General features: G+C 54.5%; 1 protein-coding gene across 22 annotated transcripts; it reads left to right on the top strand.

Moving 5' to 3' along the window:
• Nucleotides 1-98: 98 nt before the first annotated feature.
• KRBA1 (KRAB-A domain containing 1) lies at nucleotides 99-19736 on the top strand. 22 transcript variants are annotated; one of them, XR_012090462.1, is made up of 17 exons: nucleotides 99-221; nucleotides 4691-4817; nucleotides 5154-5273; nucleotides 5977-6132; nucleotides 6526-6681; nucleotides 7548-7688; nucleotides 7921-8094; nucleotides 8874-9029; nucleotides 9816-10013; nucleotides 10466-10639; nucleotides 11038-11211; nucleotides 13634-13786; nucleotides 14346-14528; nucleotides 15304-15498; nucleotides 15586-15726; nucleotides 16791-16917; nucleotides 18369-19736. XR_012090462.1 is itself a non-coding variant. In XM_037990916.2 (17 exons), exons 1-17 carry the CDS (start codon nucleotides 210-212, stop codon nucleotides 19208-19210), a joined length of 3207 nt encoding a protein of 1068 aa, XP_037846844.1. In that variant the 5' UTR covers nucleotides 99-209; the 3' UTR covers nucleotides 19211-19736. The 22 variants fall into 22 exon arrangements, 19 of the variants coding, with proteins under 19 accessions (XP_037846844.1, XP_007981586.2, XP_037846847.1 ...); XR_012090463.1 differs by lacking the exon at nucleotides 18369-19736 and adding an exon at nucleotides 18256-18330; XR_012090464.1 differs by lacking the exon at nucleotides 18369-19736 and adding an exon at nucleotides 17561-17626.
• The last annotated feature ends 5691 nt before the right edge of the window (nucleotides 19737-25427 follow it).

A 25427-nucleotide genomic window follows, 5' to 3' on the forward strand; every position in this document is an offset into this window, starting at 1 on the left:
GCCAAGGGACGCGAGGCGCGCGGGGCGGGCTCAACGAGGCCGGGGGCGGGCCCGGTCGCGCCCACCCCCGCCCCTCCCCCGCGGCCCAGGCTCCCCCCCCGGCCCCGCCTCCTCCTGCGCGGACCTGGGCGCCGCCGACGAGGGTCGCGCGCGCCCGCGCCAGGGGCCGCGCCGGAAACTGAGGAGTGGCGGGGAGGCTGAGCCCGGGGATGGCGCGCCAGGTAAGGCAGGCGGACGCGCGGACCCCTCGGCGCAGTGCAGCCCCGAAGGCGGCAGGGCGAAAAAGAGCTGGGACCCCCCCGCCCCCAACTTCAGGATTGACTGGGCGAGGCGGGGCAGGCCTGGGGTTCGTGCCGGGAAGTTCAGGTCCTTGGACAATCTCTCTGCCGCTCTCCGCCCCCGGGTACCCACGGCCCAGTCTCCACCTGGGGAAACCCCCTTGTCGTGGCTTCTTTCATTACAAGTTATTCTGGTAGAGTGGGCATGAAGGCCTCGGAAGGAGTGAGTAAATCTCATACTTCTATTCTTGGTGGAATCCTGGATCTCGGGGCCTGGGGACGTGGAAATGGGGAGAAACAGAAGATAGAGCAAACCCCAAGTTTTGTCCTGGGAAGCCTCCAGGTAAGGCTTTTAGATCGGAGAACTGGAGGCAGAGCCCCAGGCTGTGATAGCCTGGGCACCGTTTGGGCTAGGTTTTGTGTGGGCTGTGACGATGCCAGGAAACTCTGGTGCTGGTACCAGCGAGGCATCAGGTATCTGGTACTGATACCAGCAACTGCTGCACGTCCTTCTGGATGGGCACCTGGAGCCTGTTCTGCAACTGTGGTGGCTCCTGAGCTTTGGCCAGTCTGAGGCAGCATGGATGGGGGGCAGCGAGTGACTAGGCAGAGCAGACACAGTGCCAGGCCCTTGGTATCATTAGTGCCCCTAAGCATTTGGGGAGAAGGGAGAGGCCAGGCAAATTGGATATTGTTGGGCAGGGACAGTCAAGTGTCCTTTTCAGGTCTGGATGCACAGTTAAGTAGCCCAGGGACACCCTCGCTCAGACATGCCCATGGCCCCATCCTAGGGCCTCCTCATACCACAGTTTCCTGTTCTGTAAAGTGAGGAGTTTGGTCTGACCTTTCAGATCTGATGTTCCGGGAGGGGAATATCCTCACACCATGTAGCTTCATGGAGAAGGTGGCCAGGGGTGACCTTGGGGAGTGGTAGGTCACAGTCAGGTGGAGAGGAGCAGGGAGGGTTCCCAGAAGCCCAGGGGGATGTGAGCACAGCCTCCAGGTTGAGAGGCCCTGGGACAGGGTCTGATCTGGGAGCCCGAGCCTGAAGCCCACTGGGAGAGCAGGTCTAGGCTGGGAAGGACCGTGAGAGAGGGGCAGGTCCAGCAGGCACTGAAGCTGCAGTTTTTGTGCCGGGCTAGTGACACTGTGGAAGGGTGTGTTAGGAGGACCAATGTACAGCCGTGAGCTAGGAAGCTGCCCGGTTACAACAGTCCTGGGTCAGGCCAGAAAGCTTTTCTCCAGTGGTTGGGGGAAGGAGGTGAAGTGGGGCCCAAGGAGGAAGGCTGGTGGTGTGTGGATAGAGCCAGCCAGTGGTGGCCTTCCTCCTCCCGAAGATGAGTGTTGTGGTCCAGGTGTTTGCACACTCACACTTGCTCACTCCCTCACACACAAAACCCTCACTCTTCCTTTGCTTTTTCTGGGCAGAGGGAGGCCACTGGCAGAAGTGCTTACCCTGGCCACAGTCAGTTCCCATTTGCATTTTGTAAGAATTTTGTCACAAAACAGTTTGTCTTGAGGCTGAGATGGTGAGAGGCCTGGAAAGCATCTCTTACAGATTCCTGGAAGAGCTGGGATATATTTAGCCTGGAGCGAGAGAGGCACCGGTGGTCAGGAGCAGTGTGTGGAAGAGCTCAGCTGGCGGGCTCAGACCTGCAAGTGGGCGTTAGGCAGACAGGCCTGGCTGCAGTATTACTAATCATAGCTCTTAATATTAGTAGTCCCTGCATTTGTTTCAGGCACTATTCCTGTATTTGTTTTGTCTTCACAATGTCTCTATGAGGTAGGTTGTTATGATCCCAGTATTATAGATGAGTTTGCTTAGGCCCAAATGGGTTATGTTTGGCTGAGGTCTCATAACTAATACGAAACAAGGCAGGGGTTGGAATTCTGGCAGCCTGGCTACTGAGGCTAAGCCCCAGCCACCGTGCTCTGCCCAGTCTCTGGGTCCAGAACCTCTTAACTTCCACATCAGGTCAGCGGTGGTACCAGTGGAACCAACACAGCTGGTATCATGTTCTTACTTAGAGCTCAGACCTGTCTTGCCAGCTCTGTGTTGAGCCACCAGAATGTCATGTGGGAGCCCTCTGCCTGGCATGAACCAAAATTCCAGACTCCCAGAAAGAAAGCAGGGGTGTGGCACACACCACATTGTTTGTTCAATCTAGGCACCTTGAGCCACTTCCATTGGTGGGAAGCCTCCTGACACCTAAATGCCTGGAAGCCAGCCCGGGGCCCTCCTGGCAAGCAGGCCTTCCTAAGGACAGTAGTCTGGGGCCGCTCTGCGTGCTCTTCTGCATAGACCCTGATGTTGGCTACATTTTCTCTGTTCCAAGACACTAGGAAGAAATGTCAATAACTCTTTGAGAGAAGTTTTGGAGGGTGTCTGAGACTGTTCCTGAGAGGGAGTGACCATACCTGGGCCAGAGCCACAGAGGCTCAGGGAGAGTCTGCACGTTGAGGCAGGAGGCAAAGGCTAGGGCGTCTCACTGCCCATGGGCCTCTGGGCCTCTGGGCCTCAGGCAGGCAGTCACTGGAGGGGGTGCCCCTTGCCAGGGTTGGAGATGCAGCCTGGCCAGAGAGGAACGTTGGTAGGTGTGACTGCGTGGGACAAGTTAACAGCTGCTCAGGGAGAACAGGCAGAGAGCCCGGCAGTGAGTGGACATCAAGGCTGCCAGTTAGTGGCAGGGACGGTTTTTTGTTGTTTTTTTATTTGAAACAGGCACTGGAGTACACTGTTGTGACCTTGGCTCACTGCAAATTCTGCCTCCCAGGTTCTAGCAATTCTCCTGCCTCAGCCTCCCAAGTAGCTGTGATTACAGACACCTACCAACACGCCCAGCTAATTTTTGTATTCTATTAGAGATAGAGTTTCACCATGTTGGCCAGGCTGGTCTTGAACTCCTGACCTCAGGTGATCCACCTGCCTGGGCCTCCCAAAGTATTGGGATTACAGGCGTGAGCCATCACCCCCGGCCTGGGACGGTTTGTAGAATCACTGACTTGGGTGGGTGCGGTGGCTCACGCCTGTAATCCCAGCACTTTGGGAGACCAATTTGGGATGACCACTTGAGTCCAGGAGTTCAAGACTAGCCTGGGCAACATAGTAAGATCCTGTCTTTATTAATTAATTAAAATAGCTGTGCTGAGCAGATGAAACAAGAGGTGAATTGTCTTTGCTTTATTAGGAGCGTTTTCGTTTTCTTTAATAATTCATTCTTACAAATAAATAGTTTAACACTCATTTCTCAACAGGAAGGACCCTTCCCATAATTTACCTTCTGTTTGCTTAATTTGCACAGTTAATTTTTGCCATAATTTTAAATTCAAGCCTATTGATGCTGGTCATTTTCTAGTGTCTGATGGCCACTTTAAAGTCCACTGAAGGACTTTTTTTTTTTTTTTTGAGATGGAATCTTGCTGTATTGCCCAGACTGGAGTGCAATGGTGCGATCTCGGTTCACTGCAACCTCCGCTTCCCAGGGTCAAGCAATTCTTCTGCCTCAGCCTCCTGAGTTGCTGGGATTACAGGTGCCCGCCACCACACCTGACTAATTTTTGCATTTTTAGTAGAGACAAGGTTTCACTATATTGGCCAGGCTGCTCTCAAACTCCTGACCTCAGGTGATCCGCCTGCCTCGGCCTCCCGAAGTGCTGGGATTGCAGGAGTGAGCCACCGCGCCTAGCCGAAGGACCATTTTTAAAGAAACGTAGACAAAAATGTTCCTGTTACTTAAAAAAGCCACAGGGTAGGAGGAGATGAGTACAGAGAATAGGAGATAGGAGTACAGAGTGTAGAGGAGCCTGGTGACCCAAAGCTTCCAAGGGCGACCCCAGGTTTCTTCTGAGCACTTCTCTAAACCCAGCACACAAACTAGGTGGACAACAGAAATGTATTCTCTTACAGCCCTGCAGGCGTGAAGCCCTACATCACAGTGTGGGCAGGGCCACACTCCCTCTGAAGGCTCGGTGGCTTCTGGTGGCCCTGGGCATTCCTTGGCTTGTGGCTGCATTACTCTAGTCTCTGCCTGTCTTCACACAACCTTCTACTTACCTGTGTGTCTGTCTCTGTGTCTCTTCTGATAAGGACACGAGTCATACTGGACTAAGGGACCCCCCTAGTTAGGATCATGACCTCATCTTAAGTAATTCCACCCACAGGGACCCTGTTTCTAAATAAGGTCCTACTTATAGGTGTGGGGGTTAGGACTTCAGCGTGTCTCTGCAGAGACACAGCTCACCCCCAGCGCTGTCTCCTGAGGGGATTCCTGCATGTCAGATCCTGCCCCCGGCTCTGGCTGTTATCCTGGAGTGTGCACCTGGAGGCCTAGGTGGGGTCACCAAGTGCAGGGACAGCTAGGCTGGCCCCTCTGGGATGGAACAACTAACCCCCCTGGAGACTGTGCCTGCAGGTGTCCATCACCTTCAAGGACTTGGCAGTGCGGTTCTCGGAGGAGGAGTGGCGGCTCCTGGAGGAGGGGCAGAGGGAGTTCTACCGAGACGTGATGCGGGAGAACTACGAGACGCTGGTCTCCGTGGGTAAGGACAGGAGGCAGCAGCATGTGCAGCAGGAGCCTGGTGGGCGGTGGAAGGGAGACCGGAGTCCCTGGGACCTGGCAGCCTTAGTCTTTCTACCTGTGAAATGAACACGGGGATTGTTCCCGCTGCTGCTGTTCTATCTCCCAGGACCGGGTTCTAGGTACAATTCGGTGGGGGTATGCGGTGGCCTCTGAGGTTCCAGCCACTCTGTGGTTCTTTGAGTTTAAGTGGTCATGTGAACGTGCACAGACATGCAGGGGCCTGGGGTGCTACCCAACTGTGTGCGAAGCAGAGGCCACTCCATTCCCAGGGCCACAGTTCCCTCTTCTTTCCCAGGGACAGCTGAGCTGCTCCCCCTCTCTGCTTTCCTGTCACCCTCAGAGTCTGGAGGAGCTGTCGTGGGAGGGAGCCACGCTGATGAGGGGCAGGAGCCTGCTGGTGGCGGAGGTCCCCAGTGTAAGTTATCTGTCAGACTTTGGGCGTCTCCTCCCACTTATAGATCGTCAGGCCCGGGCAATGTGTCACCTCAGCCGGCTCAGTCCAGTCGCTCTCCTCCCTGGCTCCCCTACTGCAACCTCCCAAACTTTCACCTCTCATCCCTCTGGGCTGGAAGCCTGTTATGCAGAGAAGCACTCAGAGGAAGCCTGGGGTCACCCTGGAGAGTACCTCCTGCCTCAGGCCCCCCACCTGCCACCACCCTGAAGCCTTATCACAGCCACCCCTGCAGAACCTGTCCCAGCTCCCAAAAGTCCTGCCACAAGGCTTACATCCCAAGACCTCAGATGGTGGACATGCTCCACCGGCCCAGACTGGGCAAGGCCAGGCATTTAGGGGGTGCTGAAAAGGCAGAGGGCCCAGATGGTGGGAGAAGTGTGGCGGCAGCCCGCTTGGGCATTCCCCTGGGAGGCAGGGAGATTAACGAGTAATGCAGAACAGAAGAGCCCTGTTACCCAGGCCCTGCCCCCATGCCCTGGCTTTCCCTTGGCCAGAGCACCTGGCCTGAGCCCAAGTCCTCTATATCTCATGGGACATGGTGTCTCCTCTGGCTGCTCCTCCTGTGGCTGGGAGGATTATGTGAGATGCTGGGTGTGAAAACACGCACATAGGTGTGAGTGCTGAGCAGCTGCAGGGGTGCGGGGTCACTGTGGCCTCTCCGCAGGGGGACAGCCCCGGCACAGCCTGCACCTCACCGCCCTGGTGCAGCTGGTGAAGGAGATCCCAGAGTTCTTGTTTGGGGAAGTCAAGGGCTCTATGGACAGCCCCGAGAGCGAGAGCCGGGGAGCCAGCCTGGATGGAGAGAGAGCGAGCCCCGAGGGTAAGTCAGACAGCAGGGCCAGTGCACGCAGCCTCCTCTGCACTCCCCATGATGGAGCGCAAGTCCACGGCACTGCACTGCATGTGGGCTCCCAGGCACAGGCGGGGAGGCAGAGTCATCTGCTGTTCCTCATGGCTAGGCCGTGTGCCGCCCTCTGAGTGTGTGGCCATAGCTGGCGAGAGGGCAGCTCGGGCTTTCGCACGGTAGTTTCTGTGTGGCTTTGTCACCCTCCACCCACCGTGGCCCCATCAGAGCCCAGTGATGACAACGCATAGCTGGCTGACATCCTGGTCATTGTTAGCAGCACATGGGAAGGAAAAGACCCAGAATGTGACAGTGTGACAATGTTAGGGGCATCTTACCAGCTGTTGTCTTTTCCCTCTTTCCCGACAGCAGCTGTGGCAAGAGAGCCTTGCCCTCTCCGAGGCCTGCTCAGCTGCCTTCCAGATGGCCCTGCCGGCCAGCCCCGCCTGGCCGCCACGCCCACCGACAGCTTGTGCTCCAGTGGCCCAACTGGTGACGGGGTCCAGGGAAGTCCTCTCCCCATCAGTGAGTCTGACACAGCAGGGACAGGGAGAACCAGCATTTCAAGAGCCCTGACCATGGCGTCAGGGGTCCTGGACCCTGTGCCCTCTTCATTTTTTTCTAGGACTCAGTTCCCTTGTTGCTCTGTTCTCTTGTTGACAAAGTACCCCAGGGAGCAGGACCACATATTTAGCCTCTGGTGTAAACACCAAAGAGGAGGCGTGATGCTCAGCCCCTGGGGAGCCTGTCCTCCCTCCCCGATCACTGAGCACTTTGAACACAGAAAGCCTCCGGCAGTTTCTCACATGCAGGCCCACGGCCGGCAACATTCACCTACCTGTGTGCACTGGAGACCATCTCATCACAGCAACCCCAACTGCAGAACAGGGCAAGGCGAGCTCCTAGGATTTCTCTGGGGTCTCATTTTATTTTTAAAACTTATTACAAATTTTGCATTTGTCTGTTTTTATAAAAAATAATTCAAATTTATATGGAATAAAATTGGCATTCCCAAAAAACATACCCCATTTAGCTGTGGTTTCATCTGGTGTTCAGGGGGTGTCGGGCACACTTGCTCTGGGGTTCTGTGTGCCCTGGTTTGAGAAGCATGAGTGTGGGATTGTGGTCTACATGTCGAGACTGCCGGCATCACTTGCTGAGCCAAATTCGGTGGCTGGGCTCACGGGGAAGGGCCTAGGGGTGTTCACAGTGAACCAACAGTCTTGCTGTTTACAGTTAAACCAGAAAGAAATGGTGAAAGCCCTCAGCCCTCCTGGAACAGGGACTTGGGTAGCTGGAGAAGGCTGTCCTCTTCGTGGACCAGATCTGGGGTGATTTTCCAGAGTCTGGAGCCGGGGCTAGAAAGGCCCTCTTGTGTTCTCCTGCAACAGAAACTGGCGACAAACCATGGCCTACAAGGAAGGAAGACCCAGGAGCCCCGGGAGCCCCGGGCGGGGAGCCCAGCCCTCCCACCCTTAGCCTCAGCAGGAGGAAGAGCCACAGAGAACAGGAGAGAGGGACCTCGGAGGCCGGTGAGAGGCAGGCTTTCCTCAGTGGGGTGGTGATGGGCAAGTGTGTTTAGTTCACGCGAGGAGGTCATGCTGCTCCCCAGCCTGGGCCTGGTGGCAACTCCACGAGGCAGGCCTTGTCTGTGTTCTCACGGGCGGGAATCTCAGCCGCCTGGAGACCTGAGTGCCTGCTGAAGCACTCTTGGGTGCCCTGTCAGGACTGTACTGACCCCGGCCCACCTTGTGTGTGCTACAGGAATTTCTCCTGGGAACAGCCCCTTGCAAGGCCTCATCAACTGTCTGAAGGAAATCCTCGTGCCTGGGCCCCAGCACCCCGAGACATCCCCAAGCTTCCTGCCGCCTCTCCCCAGCTTGGGCACGTCCAGGCTCACCAGAACAGACCTGGGGTCTGGGAGCCCGCCCTGGGCAGGTGAGTCCTGGGGCCTCAGGCTAAGGTCTCTGAAGCTTGGTTTGCATTTCAACAGCGATTCCTCCTGCTCCAAACTGTCTCCCTTAGGGATCGTTACCAGCTTGGCCACTGCTGTGTTGCCATTGTCACCTTTCTGGAGCCAGGTGGCTCTCTTAAGGACAGCATTTGGTCAGCTGGGAAAAGGAAACTTGGAAGCAGGCTTTGCCCTGGTTTCTTCATGTCCCTTCCTCCTCCTGACCCGGGACCCGAGGGGAAGAGCTGCAGAGCTCATATGTCACTTTGCATTGATGCCAGGCATGATGCATGGGGTGGGCTCGGGCTCTGGACGGCATGGTGGAGGGGCCAGGGCACGGGTCGTGGAGTCAGACCCTGAGAGGCTCCTGACGCCTTGAGCCTAGGCTGTTCGCACTCACAGGGCCGCAGTGAGCTTAGCTGCAGTAATGTGCTTATTGTACAACTCCATTTTCCTCAAATGTAAGTTTTGTTCAGGATGCACAGAACTGTCTCGAACAGTGACCCCGACAGCCCACTTCCTTCAATTTGTCCTCAGAGCGATACCACATGTCTGCCTTCAGGGCGACTTCCATGCCTTCCCTCTCTGCCCTGTCCAGTTGTGGCAGGTGTGTGAACCCAGGCACCGGGAAGACTCAGTGAGCCCCTGGAGGATCCTCATCTTCAGAGTTGGCCCCACGCCCTTCTAACTTATCCCCTGTTTGTTGTTTGTCATGAAGGCTGAGGACCCTGGGCTCCAGGTGAAAACATGTTCCTTTTTCCTTTAGTGAAGACCGAGGCAGCTTCAGGGGATTGTCCCCTCCAGGGTCTGCTAAACTGTCTGAAGGAGCTCCCCGAGGCCCAGGACAGGCATCCCAGTCCCTCGGGAGTGGGGAACCCACGGCTGCAGGAGAATCCAGGGGCCTGGAAAAGGGGTTCTGGAGGTAAATTCTTCTCACTGGGCTGGGAGGGCCCCCAGACGTCCTCTGTTACCCTGCCCCTGGCAGGGCTATAGGTGGCCCCCAGCATAAACACTCAGGCCCCCACGGTGGCCTGTCGGGGAGAGGAGCCAGATGCGGGAGATCCCCGCTGTGTAAATGGAGCGAGCTGCATGGGAGGGGCTCGGTCAGCACTTGATAATTCTCAGGCTGGCTCCCAGAGGAGGAGCTGGACATTCCGAAAGGAAAGTGGGGAGGGAGCGAGATCAAGAAATAGAGGACGGAGCTCTAGCCCAGCACACACGCAGCTCCTCGTTGTGATTTGGGGTCCTGTGTGTTTGGGTCAGGTTGGTATAACTGAGATTTGGGATTTCTGCCATGTGTGTGAGGGCTGGGAACCCCAAATCCTAATTATACCCACCCAGCCCACACATGGGTTCACGTTTCCGTGCATGTCACCTCAGCTGTTAGCTTCTCAGAACAAAGCCCTGAGCAGCTGGGTTGAGTCAGGTATGCTGGCCATGGAGAAAGACGTGATTGGTGCTGTCCAGGGAGGGCCGACTTCATGCCTGGTAGAAACCTTGGGGGCACCCCAAGGGGCCATGGTGGGGGAGGAGGCGTGTGACTCAAGTCTCTCTGCTGGTGATTGACAAGTGACAGCATTCTGATCCAGTGACTGCTGTGGAGGCACACGGGCTTTGGAAGCCCCTCCTAACCCTATAAAGACCTCAAGGGATTCTCAGGGTGAGTCCAGGCCTGAATCTTGGGCTTCCCACTGGCCTCCTCCCGCAGGGCCTGGACACCTCCTGACCCCTCCTCCCCGTCCTGGTCTTGGAGCTGGCAGCCTGCTCTCTGTGAAGATGGAGAACAGCTGGGTCCAGAGCCCCCCAGGACCCGCATCCTGTCAGCCTGGCAGGCAGCCCCTCAGTCCCTCAGCCACTGGAGACATCAGAGGGGTCCCCCAACCCAGCTGGGGCCCTGAGGCTCAAGGTAAGGCCTGGGGTTGACTGCTCCGGTGGTCTTCCCCATGGGCTTGTCAGTCTCTGGCAAGGTTCCACCAACCCCAGGGAAGCAGCTCTCAGCAGGGAGCCACCCCCTGGCCTTTCTTCCCAAGCAGTGAATCCCTTCATCCGTGGCCTCCTCAGCCCAAGCCCCTGCTGCCTCGGGGCCTTTGTTTTGCAGTGATTCCTGGCCCCGGAAGCTGCCCCTGCTGACTCATGGCCCTCCTCACTTCCCTCCTGTCTTCATGTCTTCCAGGGGCAGGGTAGGGGGCAAGAGCAGATCAGTCCCCCACAGAAGGGTTTCTTGCCTGGCAGGTCCCAGAGCCTGGTGCAGGACTCATCAACCTTGCAGAAAGCACGTTGGGTGGAGCCAGCCGGGGGTCTGATGGGCAAAGCTGGGATGTGTGGGAGATGGTAACAGGGTGCTCTGTCCTGTTCCAGCTGCCAGTGCCTCAAGCTCACCGCTGGAAGCCCTGGAAGCCTGTCTGAAGGGCATTCCCCCAAGTGGGTCGTCACCTTCCCAGCTGCCGGCCACTTCTTGTTCCCAGAACCCCCAGCCAGGAGACTCTGGGTCTCAGAGGCCTGAACTGCAGCCCCACAGATCACACAGTGAAGGTAGATTGTGGCCATGGGCGCGGGGTGGCGTGTCCCTGGGCACAGCAGTGGAGGCAGATGCTGAGGACTGTCAGGTCATTATGTTCCCCAGCCTCCTGAGGTGCAGGCCCACTCCGCCAGGCTGCCTTTCATACTCACCCCCAGACAGCTACCTGCATGTGGCGAAAGCCAGTGCAGATCTTCCTGCCCTACTTCCTTCTCTCAGAACTCTCTCCAGTCACGAGACTCACTGTGGGGTTTCTGTGGGTCACGCGCTGTGGGAGTTTAATCTGTGCCACAGGGAAACCGTAGTGGGAGATACTTTGGGGCAGGGTCTTCTGGTGCCCGTGTACCCCATGGCCCAGGGGTCTCCTCTCCAGTGAGCCTCCTGGTGATCACAACTGTGCTGTTCCCTACAGAAGTGACCAGAGAGCCTGTTGTGCCTCTGAGCCTGCAGGGCTGTGTGAGAGATGGCCCCACCCGGCCCCCAGCCCCCCGAGGAACCCCCACCAGCTTCTCCTCATCCAGCAGCACTGACTGGGACCTGGATTTTGGGAGCCCTGTGGGGAACCAGGGGCAGCAGCCTGGAAAAGGTGAGCTGGGCCAGCCTGAGGCTGGGGTTCATCCTGGGAGAGGACTTGAGGCCCCTTGCCCAGTTCCTGTGGCTTGACTGGGTCAGACTCCCGTGCCAGTGCTGGGAGCAGAGCCAGGGATACTGAGGCAGGAGCAGATGCAGGGCTTTTCTTGGGTGGGTTGTTGGGAGCCTACCCAACAACCGAAACGGAGGGAGCTCCGTTTTAGTGACTTGTCTCAGAAGGGACAGGACAATGTCTAAGATTTCTTTTAAAATCTTTTTGGGCTGGGCACAGTGGCTCACGCCTGTACTCCCAGCACTTTGGGAGGCTGAGGCAGGAAGATCAGTTGAGGCCAGGAGTTTGAGACCAGCCTGGGCAACATAATAAGACACCGTCTATACAGAAAATTTTTTTTTTTTTTTTTTTTTTTTTTTGAGACGGAGTCTAACTCTTGTTGTCTAGGCTGCAGTGCAATGGCGCAATCTCGGCTCACTGCAAGCTCCGCCTCCCGGGTTCAAGTGATTCTCCTGCCTCAGCCTCTCGAGTAGCTGGGATTATAGATGCCCACCACCACTCCCAGCTAATTTTTGTATTTTTAGTGGAGAAGAAGTTTCACCATGTTGGCCAGGCTGGTGTCAAACTCCTGACCTCAGGCAATATGCCTGCCTCAGCCTCCCAAAGGACTGGGATTACGGGCATGAGCCACCGCACCCAGCCTGTACAGAAGACTTAAAAAATTATCTGGGTGGAGTGGCACCAGTAGTCTGTAATCCAGTTACTCAGGAGGCTGAGGCAGGGGATCACTTGAGCCCCAGCGTTTGAGGCTGCAGCGAGCTATGATCACACCACTGCAATCCAGCGTGGGGGACAGAGTGAGACCTCCATCTCAAAAATAAATAAATAAATATAAATACAAATTTCCTTTTTGCATTGAATTCCTTACCCTAGCCACAAAGAATTGCCTGTAATATCAAACTGACCCCCAGCTTAGGAAAACATACAGTGAGGTTCGTGTCGGAAACACCTGGGAGTGTGCTTGGTGACCTGTGCCTGCCCCGGTCACTCCAGTCGAGTTTGCTGCAGACTTGAGGATCTTGCAGGACTCCAGCATCTCCTCTTGGCCTTTTTATTTCCCCCACCCAGTTAATCCGAGTCCTCTTGGTCTGTGTTGTCCTGCCGACACCAGTCCCTCTGTCCTCACCTGTGTCCTGACTGCCAACATATTTACTGAACAGGCCTCTCACAGCAACCACAGCTCTGGTCAGGCCTGTGGGGCCTGCCAGTGTCCACAGCAGCCTGAATTCCCAAGCCCCACTAGGGGTTATCCCCTTGGCTGTGGGGCTTTTCCCCCAAAATGCAACTGACTTCATAGGTAATATGATCACATAGCTTTGTTCAAAAGCTATAAAAGGTTATGTGGGAAAAATGAAGTCTTTGGTGCTCCAGCCCCTGCTGCCACTGCTGTGAGTTCATTCCCCTCCTCTTCCTCACACAAAGGGCAGCATCTGTACATGTCCCCTCCAGGCTGCCTTTGTCGTCAGCATTTGTCTTTGACCCCTTTCTATACTTTTCATATTTCTTGGCCACCAGCACCAGTTTTTTCTTTGGGACAGCAGCGTGGTGTTCGGTAGCATGCTTCATGTGTCCTGCCTGGGTGGACTTTGTTTACTAAGTAACCCAAACTGCAGGATATTTCACACTGCCTTTCAGAAGCTTCCAGACAACTCCCGGCTCCCTCTGTTACCCCAGAACTCAGCGGATGTGCTGTGGAGAAAATGCACGTGGAGGTCCTCTTGTTTCCACCCTGCCCTTCCAGCCCGTGGACATTCAGAAGTGCTGCGGGTTGCCCTCCCGCCCTGTGCCTCGGCCCAGGATCATCAGCAAACGCTTTCAGGAAAGAGAGTGGCAGCACTGTCCGCTTTATTAGGAAGGGCTCTCCTCGCTCTAGAGTTTCAGTTCATCTAGTTCCTGTTACTCACACGGCTGTCACTGGAAATAGGATGTTTACAGTGTATTTAGTTCTTTCCTAGTTGAAGCTGCATGCATGTGGGCCTGCCATGGCCCAGAGGCAAGGGGGCCTGTGTTGTTCCCCTCTGTGAGTGGTGAAGGAAGTCTTAGCACATTTCATCTGTGGGGCCATCCCCTGATCCCCTGTGCTGGGGACACAGGATGTCGTCCCTCACAGTAGTGGCAGCTGGGTGTGCTGAGGAGGACTGGAACCCACACCTGTGGCCAATGCCCTCATAACAGCCACAGGCCAGGCTGCTTCCACGGCAGCCAAAGCAGGGCCACCGCAGAGCCAGGACTGACACGTCTAGTGCTCTGTGCCCAGCACCCCTGTGACCCTGCTTCCCTGGACACAGCAGAAGAGGGGAGGCTTCTGCGGTTTGCAGAGATAGAGCTACAGCCCCCGTCATCTGTGAATGTTTGATCTTCACAGGAACCCCGCCAGGAAGCTCCCCACTGCAGGGTCTGGAGAACTGTCTCAAGGAGATACCTGTGCCTGTGCTGCGGCCTGCCTGGCCCTGCTCCTCAGCAGCAGACAGGGGACCGAGGAGAGTGGAGCCCAGGAACTGGACAGCAGACAAGGAAGGTAATAGTGGCTGCCGGGGCCCAGGGTGTAGACAGGGCTGCTCCGAGGATGCCCTGGGCGCTGCACCTGTGGGCTCATATCTGCTCCTGAGCCAACATGGTGCTCTGGAAATTGCTCCTGAGCCAACATGGTGCTCTGGAAATAGGCCTGGGCTGAGCCTTGTTGGAGGCCGGAAAGCCAGATAGTCTGTTCAGCACACACGTGCAGACCTGCTGGCATCTGAGTGAGGGGGACACCTTAGTGCCGTTGTCTGTGGCTCCACTGCCCTGGCTGGAGCTGGCTCCTTGTGGCCAGGTGTCCTTGTCCCGGCCGTGCCGGCCCCATGTGCCTTGGTGTCTGGGTACCAGTTTCTGAGCCCAGGGTTCCACGCAGCTGAGTCTGGGAATAGAGAGGTTCTGGAGGGTTTGGGCGCTCCCTGGAACATGGCAGATGGGTGTTTCCCACACCTGATGCTGGTGTGCCCGAGAGCCCAGCAATGGCAGAGACTGTTCCTTGTCCCTTCTGTGGCAGCACGAGGCCCCATGGGGCTGACAGGCCTTCTGTTTTCTCATTAAAACAGGACTGAGGGCCGAGGCCTGGGAGTCAGCCCGTCTTGGGCACGGTAGGGGAGAAGTGCCCACCCGGAGCCTCCGTCTGGTCAGCCCACAGGTGTTCACTTCCAGCTGCGTCCCCGCCTGCCACCAGCGGGGGCTCAAAGACCCTGGGGCCACCAGGCCAGGAGTGTGGAGGTGGCTCCCAGAGGGTGAGCTGGCACCTGCCCTCGGTACTGACAACCATGCTTTAGTTAAAGTGTTTGACAAGGAAATAGACTTCCCCTCTCTGTCCCTCTGTTCCTTCCCCATCTCTCGTCCTTTGCCCAGAGGACAGAAGCTGGTGCCAAACAGAAACTGAGGTTCGCTAAACAAGAAGATAAAGTGTCACAAAGTGCTGACAAGGAGCGGGGTCGGGAAGATTGTTGTTTGTGTCCATCCATTGGGTTTCTCCTGTGGAGAAGCTTCTTGGGGGGCTCCCGCTGTCTACTGCTGCTGCTGGGTTTCACTTCCAGCAGAATTCCTTCCTCCATCTGCCACAGGGCCTGGTGGGATACCTTTGCTGAATAAATGTGGTTTTGCTGACTCTCCCATCAGACAAGGATGGGCCCTAACTGAGTCCCACCCTTGGGCTGCTGGCCCCTATGAGATACCGGGGTGCAGGGATGGTACCTGCCTGGTGGGAGAGGCCGCCTGGCCTGTGAGACCTAAGCCTGGCTAGAACTAGACTGCTAATGACTTCCAAGGACTGGAGATTTCCAGAAAGTTCCCCAGCAGACTTTCCAAAGCTGCTGGCGTCCTGGCCAGGCTCTGGCTTCACTTTTGTCCTCTTTCTCTGGCAAGAGAGGCAGCCATTTAGGGTCCCCTAGAACTCATGTTGAGTGTGGGCTGAGCTGAAAGGGGACCAGTTCTGTGTGCCCAGACCCTAAGGCAGAGGCCTGGCTCTCTTCAGGCTGATGACAGAGCACTCTCTGGTCCCCTGCTCAGGGCCTGCCCCCAAGCCCTCCCCGCTGCACTGCCTGGAGAGCGCCCTGAGGGGGATCTTGCCTGTACGGCCCTTGCGCTTCGCCTGTGTGGCAGGCCCCAGCCCCAGCCCCAGCCCCGGCTCCAGCTCGAGCTTCAGCGGCTCTGAAGGAGAAGACCCGAGGCCAGAGCCCGAGCTCTGGAGGCCGCTCCTCCAGGGTGAGCCTCTTCGGAAAGGGAGGATAGCGGGGTGTGTGCTAGAGCGCCAGTCACCACTCTGATGCCAGCTTTGTTTGTGACATTAAGAGAGGGACCGCCTTCCCAGCTGTAAGCCTCCTGTCCCTCTGTCTCCATGTCCTGGTGGGACCCCTGCTGGAAGCAGTGGCAGCAGCCCTGGTGAAGACCCCAGGAGAACAGAGCCCAGATACTGCAGCGGCCTTGGTGCAGGTGAGCCTGGGGTCTCCTGAGGGGGCGCCCATGCATCCCCCAGAGGGCCAGGAGTCCAGACTGGATCCTCTGAGTCCTGCCTGTCACTTTGCGTGGCTCTCACCAGGGAGTCCTGCACATTGGCCGTGCTTTAGTTCCCTGTAAGGTGAGCAGTGTCCGAGAGGGAGGGCGGGGCTGCTGGGGGTGCTGGTGAGCAGCTGCAGGGAGGTCTGGGCCACCCACTTGAAGCCATGTACACAGTGTTTGCACTTGCTAATATACACGCATGCATGGAGACAGATACGGATGTATTTATACAATAATAGTGTATGCTTTTAAAACTTGGCATCAATAACAAAAGTCTCAAAAGTGAGATTTCCCCAGCTGGGGGGACTTCTTGGAGAGTGTCCCATTAGGAAAGCTAGAAATGCCGCCTGCTGCGCCAGGTCACCTTGCTTCTCAATCTCACTGTGAGCCAGTGTTTGCTCCCAGTGGGAAAAGCAGATGGGACAGGAGACAGGTCTCAGTTGCCTGGGAGAAAAGAGAGTTTAGATAGTACTTGCTGGCCTGGCCCCCTCAGGAGTGCTGGAGGAGGAGGAGGAGGGAGAAGCAGTGGTAGAGGATGGGGAGAAGGAGGAAGAGGCCAGAAATGGTCAGTGGAGGGAGCTCTCCCCAGCGCCTGCTACTGGTTCCATTTACAGCCCTGGCCCTGTCTGTGTAGGCCCGGGCCGTACCACATTCCTCACTCCCCAGTGGGCCTAGCGGAAAATGGCAGAGTGGGCTGGGTATGGACCACAGGATGCCCCAGCACGCCCTCGGAGGTCTCACTGGAGCACGACCCACAGATGAGAGTCCTTTTTCCCAGCTGCCTCTCCAGCCACCACCTCCTGCCGGAGCCCCCTGCCGACCGGGCAGGAACACCACACACACGCACCACAGCGGGCCCTTCCACCAGAATTAGCCTCCCTCATGGGCCAAGTGTCCATCTTCTATCTCATTTAGTCATTGTTTGAAAGTTGAGAGTTTGAGATTGTTTTAGGGTATGTCAGAATGGCTCTGGCCAAACGATCGTCTCCCTGCCCCAGGGTCTCTGTGCTTTTTCTACAGGTACAGCTGGGGATCCCTGCCCTGTTTCTCGGCTGGAGAAAAGGCCCAGGGTTAGTGAAGCATCCAGAGGCCTGGAGCTTGGACATGGAAGACCCAGAGTTGCAGGTGAACTGGTGGCTTCCCCCATTCCCTCTGCACAGGCCGGGACCCAGAGCCCCCGCTTGGGGAAAACAGCCGCCCAGGGTCGCCGTTTGGGTGATGGGGAGGGAAAGTCTCACCTGTAAGCCACTTCAGGTTGCATATTTCATTTCAGTGTTTTATTACAGAACCAGTTGGGATTTTCATAAAAGCAGACACACCTTTTAGAGGTGGAAATTGAGAAGTGAAGAATCAGTTTGGGGCTTGAGGGGACTTTAGAGAATAGGTGAGGAAACTGAGGCCAGGATGACCTGGCCACGGTCATTGTGAGAGGGTTGGCTCCATGTCACACGCCTGCCCCTGCAGACCCATGGTGGAAACATGCAGGGGGCCTGGCATCTAGTGCCCTGGGTCACTTGGGGACAACCCCACACCAGGAACTTTCAATGTGGCCTGCGGCAGGTTCTTTTACTGGCTCAGGGTGTTGACTTCTGTCCAGGCGCCACCGCTTTGCTGAGAGCTCTGAGCTGCCTGGGGCCACCGAGCCTTGCCTGTCCTCTGTAGAAGTCCTGGCCGGGGTCTCCAGGCCAAGATTCTTGTTGATGAACTTGACCAAACAGCGGTTGGGTCCTTTAGCTACTCCAGTCTTCACTTTTTCCTCGGTTTAAAGCCTTGGAGGTGCCAAAAAGAGAAGGGCAGAGCCACAGCTGGGGGCCCAGAGAAACAGGGAAGAAACCATCTCTGCACCCAGCCTGGGGCTGAACAGGTTAGGAATGGCAAGTGCCTGGCCAAGCCTTTCTTGTGGTTTGCCCAGGGTTGGGACCAGTTCCAAGGGAATTTAGGGTGAAGGATTAGGTGATCTTTTTTTTTTTTTTTTTAAAAAAAAAAAAAAAAAAAGCTTATGACTCCTATGAATCTGTAACTTCTGAATGGGGAGAGTAAAGGCAGAAGTGGGTGGGAACCCTTGTGGTCTGCCTGTAACCAAGAGCACTGAGTTCTGGAGTGGCCCCACAGTCACCCCACAAAAAATGCGCAGAAGGCCCTTGGCTGGCCTGGCCCTCTTGGCCCATCTCCTGATGCTCCCATGGCCTTGGTCTCATGCTGTCCAGGGGCTCTGGGCCCTTCTCACTGACTCCTAGGGCAGGGCTGCCATTTGGTCTCATTAACAACACAAAGACCCACCAGATTCCTAGAAGGTGGGAAGACCGCAGTTTAGGAAAGCCTGGTTACCATGGAAACCCAAACCCAACCTGTGGTTGATCCTGCCCATCAGTTTGGGGAACAGCCAGGAGATGTAGCCAGTTTTCATGCCATAACCATTGGCATCAGTGTTTTCAGGCCTGACTCACCTTCCTTCCCTTCTAGAAGCCGGGCCTTGGAGGAGGCAGGGTACTGAGTGCCCTTGGTTCAGGGGACCTCTGGGGAGAGAGAGTTCCTTACAAACCAGGAACTCTGACCGGTCCTTGCTCTGGTTTTAGCCAAGATCCATGGGAGGCTGCTCCCCCAGGTCCCGCCTGAGCCACCCCGTGAGTCTCCACCTCCGGAGCTGCCCCCTCAGGAAGCCGCGCCTCTCGTATTGCCAGCCTCCTCCCCGCAGCCGCCGTGCCACTGTGGGAAGCCCCTGCAACAGGAGCTGCACAGCCTCGGTGCTGCCCTCGCAGAGAAGCTGGATCGCCTCGCCACGGCGCTGGCAGGCCTGGCTCAGGAAGTGGCCACCATGAGGACCCAGGTGAATCGGCTGGGGAGGCGTCCCCAAGGCCCTGGGCCAATGGGCCAACCTTCCTGGATGTGGACCCTCCCACGGGGACCTCGCTGGGCTCATGGCTCTGGTCACAGACACCTGCCCTACTGGAGGCAAAAGGGACCCACAAGGCCTAAACCAAAGATCCTGCGTGGCCAGGGAGAGGGCTGCAGGGCGGGTGACCCGCCAGGACTCTCCAGAGGGACCGCTCGCCGGGCACCTCCGCTGCCTCCAGACGCTCCCCCAGCAGAACCTCCTGGGCTCCACTGCAGCTCTTCCCAGCAGCTGCTGTCCTCCGCACCCAGCTGCCACGCTGCGCCGCCTGCGCACCCCCTCCTCGGACATACCGGGGGCCACCAGAGCCCCCTTCCCCCTTTACTGCCTGCTGCCTTACCTCTGCAGGGAGCCTCTCCTCCTGCAGCCAGTGCAGATGCAGACGTGCCGACCTCGGGAGTGGCACCAGCAGGGATCCCAGACCGGCCTAAGGAGCCGAGCAACCTGCTGGGAGGAGTGCAGAGGGCACTCCAGGAAGAACTGTGGGGTGGGGAGCACAGGGACCCGAGGTGGGGGGCGCATTGATGGCATTCCTCTTCTCCACATCTACTCATTCTTGCCAAGGGTGCAGTGGTGGTGTGGAAGCCCTGTTACCCAACCCCAGGCCTCCCTCTCCCAGGGGATGCCATCTCTCTTAACTGTTGCTGGGAGCCTCACCCTTTGTCCCAACTGGGCAGAGCCCCCAGGTGCTGTTTGCTCAGGAGGCTGCTGTGGGGGTGCCTTCCTCGGCCTCTGGCCCTCTTGGCTCAGATTCAATCAAATGTTGCTTCCCTCTCCTGTCTTTCCCACTGGAGCTGCCCAAGCTTGTAGGTGGGTGGTGTGCACAGGCCATGTGTGCCCCACATATGCAGGGAGTGCCCCACACAGATAGAGTGGCCAGGAGAGCGCCTCCTAACCACCAGCCATTCCTGATCTCAGGAGTCATGAAGGGCTGAGCTCTTGCCTTCCTGGAGTAAATACTGGTACAGATTTCATTTGAAGAGAACTCGGCCGCTTGGTCTAAGCTGGACTTACCTCTGTGGATTCTGAAATTAAAGAAGTGAGTTGCTAAGGAAGGCCCTGACCTGACCCCTGCAGAAGGGAGCTCCATGTGGGCCCATGGTGGGGCGGGGCTGGTTGTGCCACCAGCATGCCGCCTCGTCTCCCGACATTCTTGAGAGCATTCAAGAGTGTGCCAGGAAGGGTGGGGGAATTCCCACAGGACTCATAGGACTCCCAGGGCACACTCTGTGAGTCCCCCGGGGCTGCCGCACAGAGGACCCCTGACTGGGCAGCTTCAACAGCAGCATTTACTGTCTCTGTCCTGGAGGCCAGAAGTCTACAATCCAGGTGTCAGGGTCGGTTCCTTCGTCGGGTTGGGAGGGAGGATCTATCCCGGGCCTCTCCCCTTGGCCTGTAGATGGCTGTCTTCCTGTTCAGATGGTGTTTTCTACACAGCTGTCTCCAAATTTCCCCTTCACATCAGGGCAGCAGTTGTATGGAATTATGACCCACCCTAATGAGTCCATATTAACCTGATGACCTCTCTAAATACCCCCTCTCCAAGTGAGGTCACATTCGGAGGTACTGGAGGTTAGGCCTTCACCATACACTTTTGGGGAGGGGCACGGTTCAGCCTGTAACACACCGAAGGAGCTGGGCCAGTCTTCTTGGGTTTGTGTTGGGAAAAGGCATGACCAGGCGTCGCCAGCCCACTTGTGTCCTGGTTATCGGAATGTGCCTGCTCCCAGCCCGCTCAGCTGGCGCTTGGCAGTGCATTGGAACCGGCCTGCCTGTCATTCCCTCGCGCCATCTTCCCAAGAGGCAGAATGCAACCTGTGTGCCCCCAAATCCCTTATTTGACCTGAGGTGGTTTCAGGACCTGTGTGTACACCTGTTGCCTGGCAGGGTCAGCCTGCTGTGGGCTGGCACACTTGGCCCTGTCCTCAGGTCCCTGAGGAGCCTGGGACACCAGCACTATGGCCTGGGGCAATGCTGGCTGCCCACCATGACTACAGGAGCAGTGCCTTGTGGCTGCAGCACCCAGTATGTCCCTAAAGTCAGGGTCACTGGGGACACACCCGGAGCCTAAGTGCCCCGCAGCTGAGCAAGGGGCTTGGGAGCTGAAGCCCTTGCTCTTTGCCGCCCTGTGAAAGCAGCAGGGCAAGGACACCTGTCAGAGGGGATGGGAAGATGCTTTCTGGACTGGAGTGAGCCCCAAGGTGACTGGAAACAGATCCTAAGATCATGCAAGTAGGATGTTTGTTGAAATACGGAGGCTCTTCACTCACAGCCATGCTTGCACAGAATTAGGAAGAGAAAGGCTCTAGGCTGCTCCCGCCTGAGGAGCTCTCCTTGTGGTAATAAGCAGGGAGCAGTGCCGGGCACGTTTCAGAGCCACAGCAAGGGGAGGGACACAGTTTCAGAGGAGGGTTGAGAAGCGAAACTGCCCCTGCCCTGACTCTGACTGTGAGGAGAGGACTCTTGCCCACCCCTGCTGCAGCTGGCCCAGTCCCGTCCTGCCTCCCTGTCCTCTCATTGTCCTTTCCCTTCTAAGCAGGGGTCACTGGGCTGTTGGCTGAATGGGAGGGGGGCCACTTTACACTTCCATGTGGCATATTAAGGTGGTTTTGCTTTGCTGGCTTCAGAAACAGCCACCACACAAACCCTAGTTGACAGGCACAAATGAACAAATGGGCGTGGTGGCTGTAAGTGACTGTCTCAGCCTTCAACCAGCAGAGCTGGGAAGAGAGCGTGAGCCCTCACCAGTGCCACCAGCACTCGGCACATCTTCACCCTGGGCACAGATGCCCCCTCCCGGCCTTTGCCTGCTGAGACAGACGAGGGTGTTCAGGACTGAGCCTGGTCTAAGTGGTGCAGACCCAGCTGGACCATATAAGTTTAAAATTGCTTTAAGAATGTGGATTCTAAGTAATCAGTGGTAAGAAGTTCCATGGTCTGCAGCTGTGTTCCTCCTGCAGCAGCAGGTGCCTAGGTCTAGGTCTCCAGGACCTGTCCACGGTCACTGAAATGCCTTCTAGCATCAATGATCTAGTGGAAAAAATCTAGATTCCGTTGAGGTCTTTGGTACTGTGCCCATCTCCTCTAGGAACTGTACAGTGTGACTTGGAAGAGGAGACGTGGGCACTTTGATGGGAGAAACGGAAGGAACTTGTTGAATTCAGAGGAGCTCCAGGGTCTGGGGTGGGGGCAGAGAAGGCTCCAGGCTGCTCATTCCATCCTGGGTGAGCCAAATGTGTCCTGGCTGACCTAGGTGGACCTTCCCAGTCTGCCAGCCAGAGTTCCCCAGCAGGCAGGAACATGTGAAGGTTCTGCTTCAAAATACGAATGAAAGGGCTCCTCGTGCCCCTATTATTTCCTGGCCACTCCCAGGGGTCCTGATGGAAGGGAGGCTGACCTGCAGAGTGCAAGAACCACGATTCACCGCTCCCCACGAAGGTACTTAGTCAAGAGCACCAGGCATGCTGTTAACCTTTGTGTGGGTTTGTGTTTTGGATGTGGCTCCTGTACACAACCTACAGATTTTATCTCATAAACCATCTTGACAGGTTTTGCTCTTCACTGGGAGCCCTTAATCCATTTAAATGTAATTGACTGACTGATTTATTTAGGCTTTAACAGACTTTCTTACTTTGTGCTTTTTGTTTGTCCCACCTCTTCTGGGACTTTCTCTTCCCTGCCTTATTTTGTATTAACATTGTTGTGGGTTTTAAAAAAAATCGTTCCATTTTTTCCTCTGCTGGCCTCAAAATGTAAAGAACTAAAAAGAGAAACACCCAAAATCACAATCATATTTGGGAGGTTTTAGCATATCTTTCTCAGAAATTGATAGAACAAATCAGGAGTGATGTAGAAGATTTGAAAGGGCTCCTTAACAAAATTGGCCTGATTGATGCCTATATAGAACAGTACACCGTGGGGCCAGGCACGGTGGCTCACACCTGTAATCCCAGCACTTTGGGAGGCTGGGGCAGATGGATCACTTGAGGCCAGGAGTTCGAGACCAGCCTGGCCAACACGGTGAAACCCCCGTCTCTACAAAAAATACAAAAATTAGCTGGGCATGGTAGCATGCACCTGTAATCTCAGCTACTTGGGAGGCTGAGATGAGAATCGCTTGAACCCAGGAGGCAGAGGTTGCAGTGAGCTGAGATCACGCCACAGCACTGCAGCCTGCGTAAAGAGTGAAACTCCATCTCAAACAAACAAAAACTCTGCACCATAGGACTACTTAGTATACATTCTTTTCAAGCATACACAGGACATTTATAAAAATTGACCATATATTAAGCCCTATGGTAAGTTTAAATAAATTTAAAGTATTGAAATTGTATAGGGTATGTTCTCTGACAATACCTTAACCTTTTAAGCTAGAATTAAATAACCAGAAATTCTTATATTCAAAAATGAGAATTATGCTGCTAAAATAACGCACGTGTCAATGAAGAAATCATAATGGAGTTAGAAATGTTTCCCACTATTAAGAAAGTACCACAGTCCAGGCGTGGTGGCTCACGCCTATTGTCCCAAAACTTTGGGAGGCTGAGGCAGATCACTTGAGTCCAGGAGTTCGAGACTAGCCTGGACAACATGGTAAAACCCCATCTCTACTGAAAAAAAAAAAATATATATATATATATATATACACACACACACACACACATGTATATACACACATACATATATATATACACACACACACACACATACACACACACACATTAGCCAGGCGTGGTGGCATATGCCTGTAGTCCCAGCTACACAGGAAGCTGAGGTGGGAGAATCACTCGAGCCCAGGAGGTGGAGGTTGCAGTGAGCTGAGACCGTGCCACTGCACTCCAGCCTGGGTGATAGAGTGAAACCCCGTCTCCAAAAAAAAAAAAAGAAAGTACCATATCAAAATGTGTAGCATAAAGCAATATCAGTACTTAGAAATGTATAGACATAAGTGAGTATGTGGAAAAGGAAGGACAGAATTCACAAGGAGAAACAAACAGAACAGCAAAGGAAATCCAAAGAAAAGTTTAAAAGGGCACACAAAAATCAGAGCAGAAATTACTGAAATAGCATACATATAAATGATGTAATCAACAGTCAAAAATCATTTCTTTACAAAGCTAATAACATTAACTACTAGCCTGTGATGAAATTCATCAATGAAAAAAGAAAGCACAAATAACCAGTCTCAGAAATGAAAAAGGTGACAGTACCGCAGATGCTGCAGGCTACAGAAAGACAATCAAATGATATTATCAGCAACTTTCACCAAAATTTTGAAAATAACTCCCACAAGAATGCAACTTAAAACAGACTCCAAACAAAACAAAACAAAAAACCTGAATAGTCCCATACCATTGAAAAAAAAATGCATCAGTGATCAAACAAGAGAAACTGTAGGGCCAGGCATCGTGGCTCAGGCCTGTAATCGCAGCACTTTGGGAGGCCAAGGCAGGCAGATCACCTGAGGTCACAAGTTCGAGACCATCCTGGCCAACATGGTGAAACACTATCTCTACTAAAAAATACAAAAAATTAGCCAGGTGTGGTGGATACGCCTGTAATCCCAGCTACCTGGGAGGCTGAGGCAGGAGAATCACTTGAACCCAGGAGGTGAGGTTTGCAGAGAACCAAGATCATGCCACTGCACTCCAGCCTGGGCAACAAGAGCAAAACTCCGTCTAAAAAAAGAAAAGAAAAAAAAAAAAAAAAGAAAAAGAAACTGTAGTTCCAAAAGGCCTCACTGGTAAGTTCTAGCTCACATTTAAAAAGGAAATTATTTCCGTAATATACAAACTATTCCAGAGAATGGAAAAATATGGGATGCTCTGACTCATTTTACGAGACTGGCATAATCTTGAAATTTCCAAAACTTGAGGACAGTACAAGATAACAAAATTACAGGCTAATCTCAAAAAATGTACATAGGAAAAATACTCAACAAAATATTAGCCAAAGAGAATCTAACAATATACAACATGTTTTACTGAGTAAAACATCATTACCCAGTTAGCTTCATCTTTTAGATCAAGAATGGTTTCAACATTTGAAAATCACCAGTGGTAACCCGCAATAATAGATTAAAGGGGAAAATTCACATGATCATCTCAATAGCTGCAGAAAGATCACTTGCTAAGAGCCAGCAACCATCAATATTCTAAGTGAATTGGGATGAGAAAGGAAATTTCTTAATTTGATGAAGATTATATACCAAAAAAAAAAAAAAAAAAAAAGATGATAGCTGTATTAGCCTGTTCTCTTGCTGCTAATAAAGACATACCCGAGACTGAGTAATTTATAAAGAAAAGAGATTTAATGGATTCACAGTTCCACATGGCTGAGGAGGCCTCACAATCATGGCAGAAGGTGAAGGAGGAGCAAAGGCATGTCTTACATGGTGGCAGGCAAGAGACTGTAGGGGAACTGCCCTCTGTAAAACCATCAGATCTCATAAGACTTATTCACTATCATGAGAAAAGCAAGGGAAAAACCCACCCCCATGATTCAATTCCCTCCCACTGTGTCCCTCCCATGACATGGGGATTATGGAAGCTACAGTTCAAGATGAGATTCGGGTGGGGACACAGCCAAACCATATCAATAGCTAATACACTTAATGGCGACATATTGAAGTGTTAAAAACCAGTATACCAAAACTAAGTTATATTTACATATACCAACATCCAACAGTTAGAAAATACTACTTTAAAGATTTTATTTGTAGTAACAAAAAGCTCAAGAGCCC

The sequence above is a fragment of the Chlorocebus sabaeus genome, chromosome 21 (genome assembly GCF_047675955.1).
Source record: "Chlorocebus sabaeus isolate Y175 chromosome 21, mChlSab1.0.hap1, whole genome shotgun sequence".
In the NCBI taxonomy this organism is placed as follows: Eukaryota; Metazoa; Chordata; class Mammalia; order Primates; family Cercopithecidae; genus Chlorocebus; species Chlorocebus sabaeus.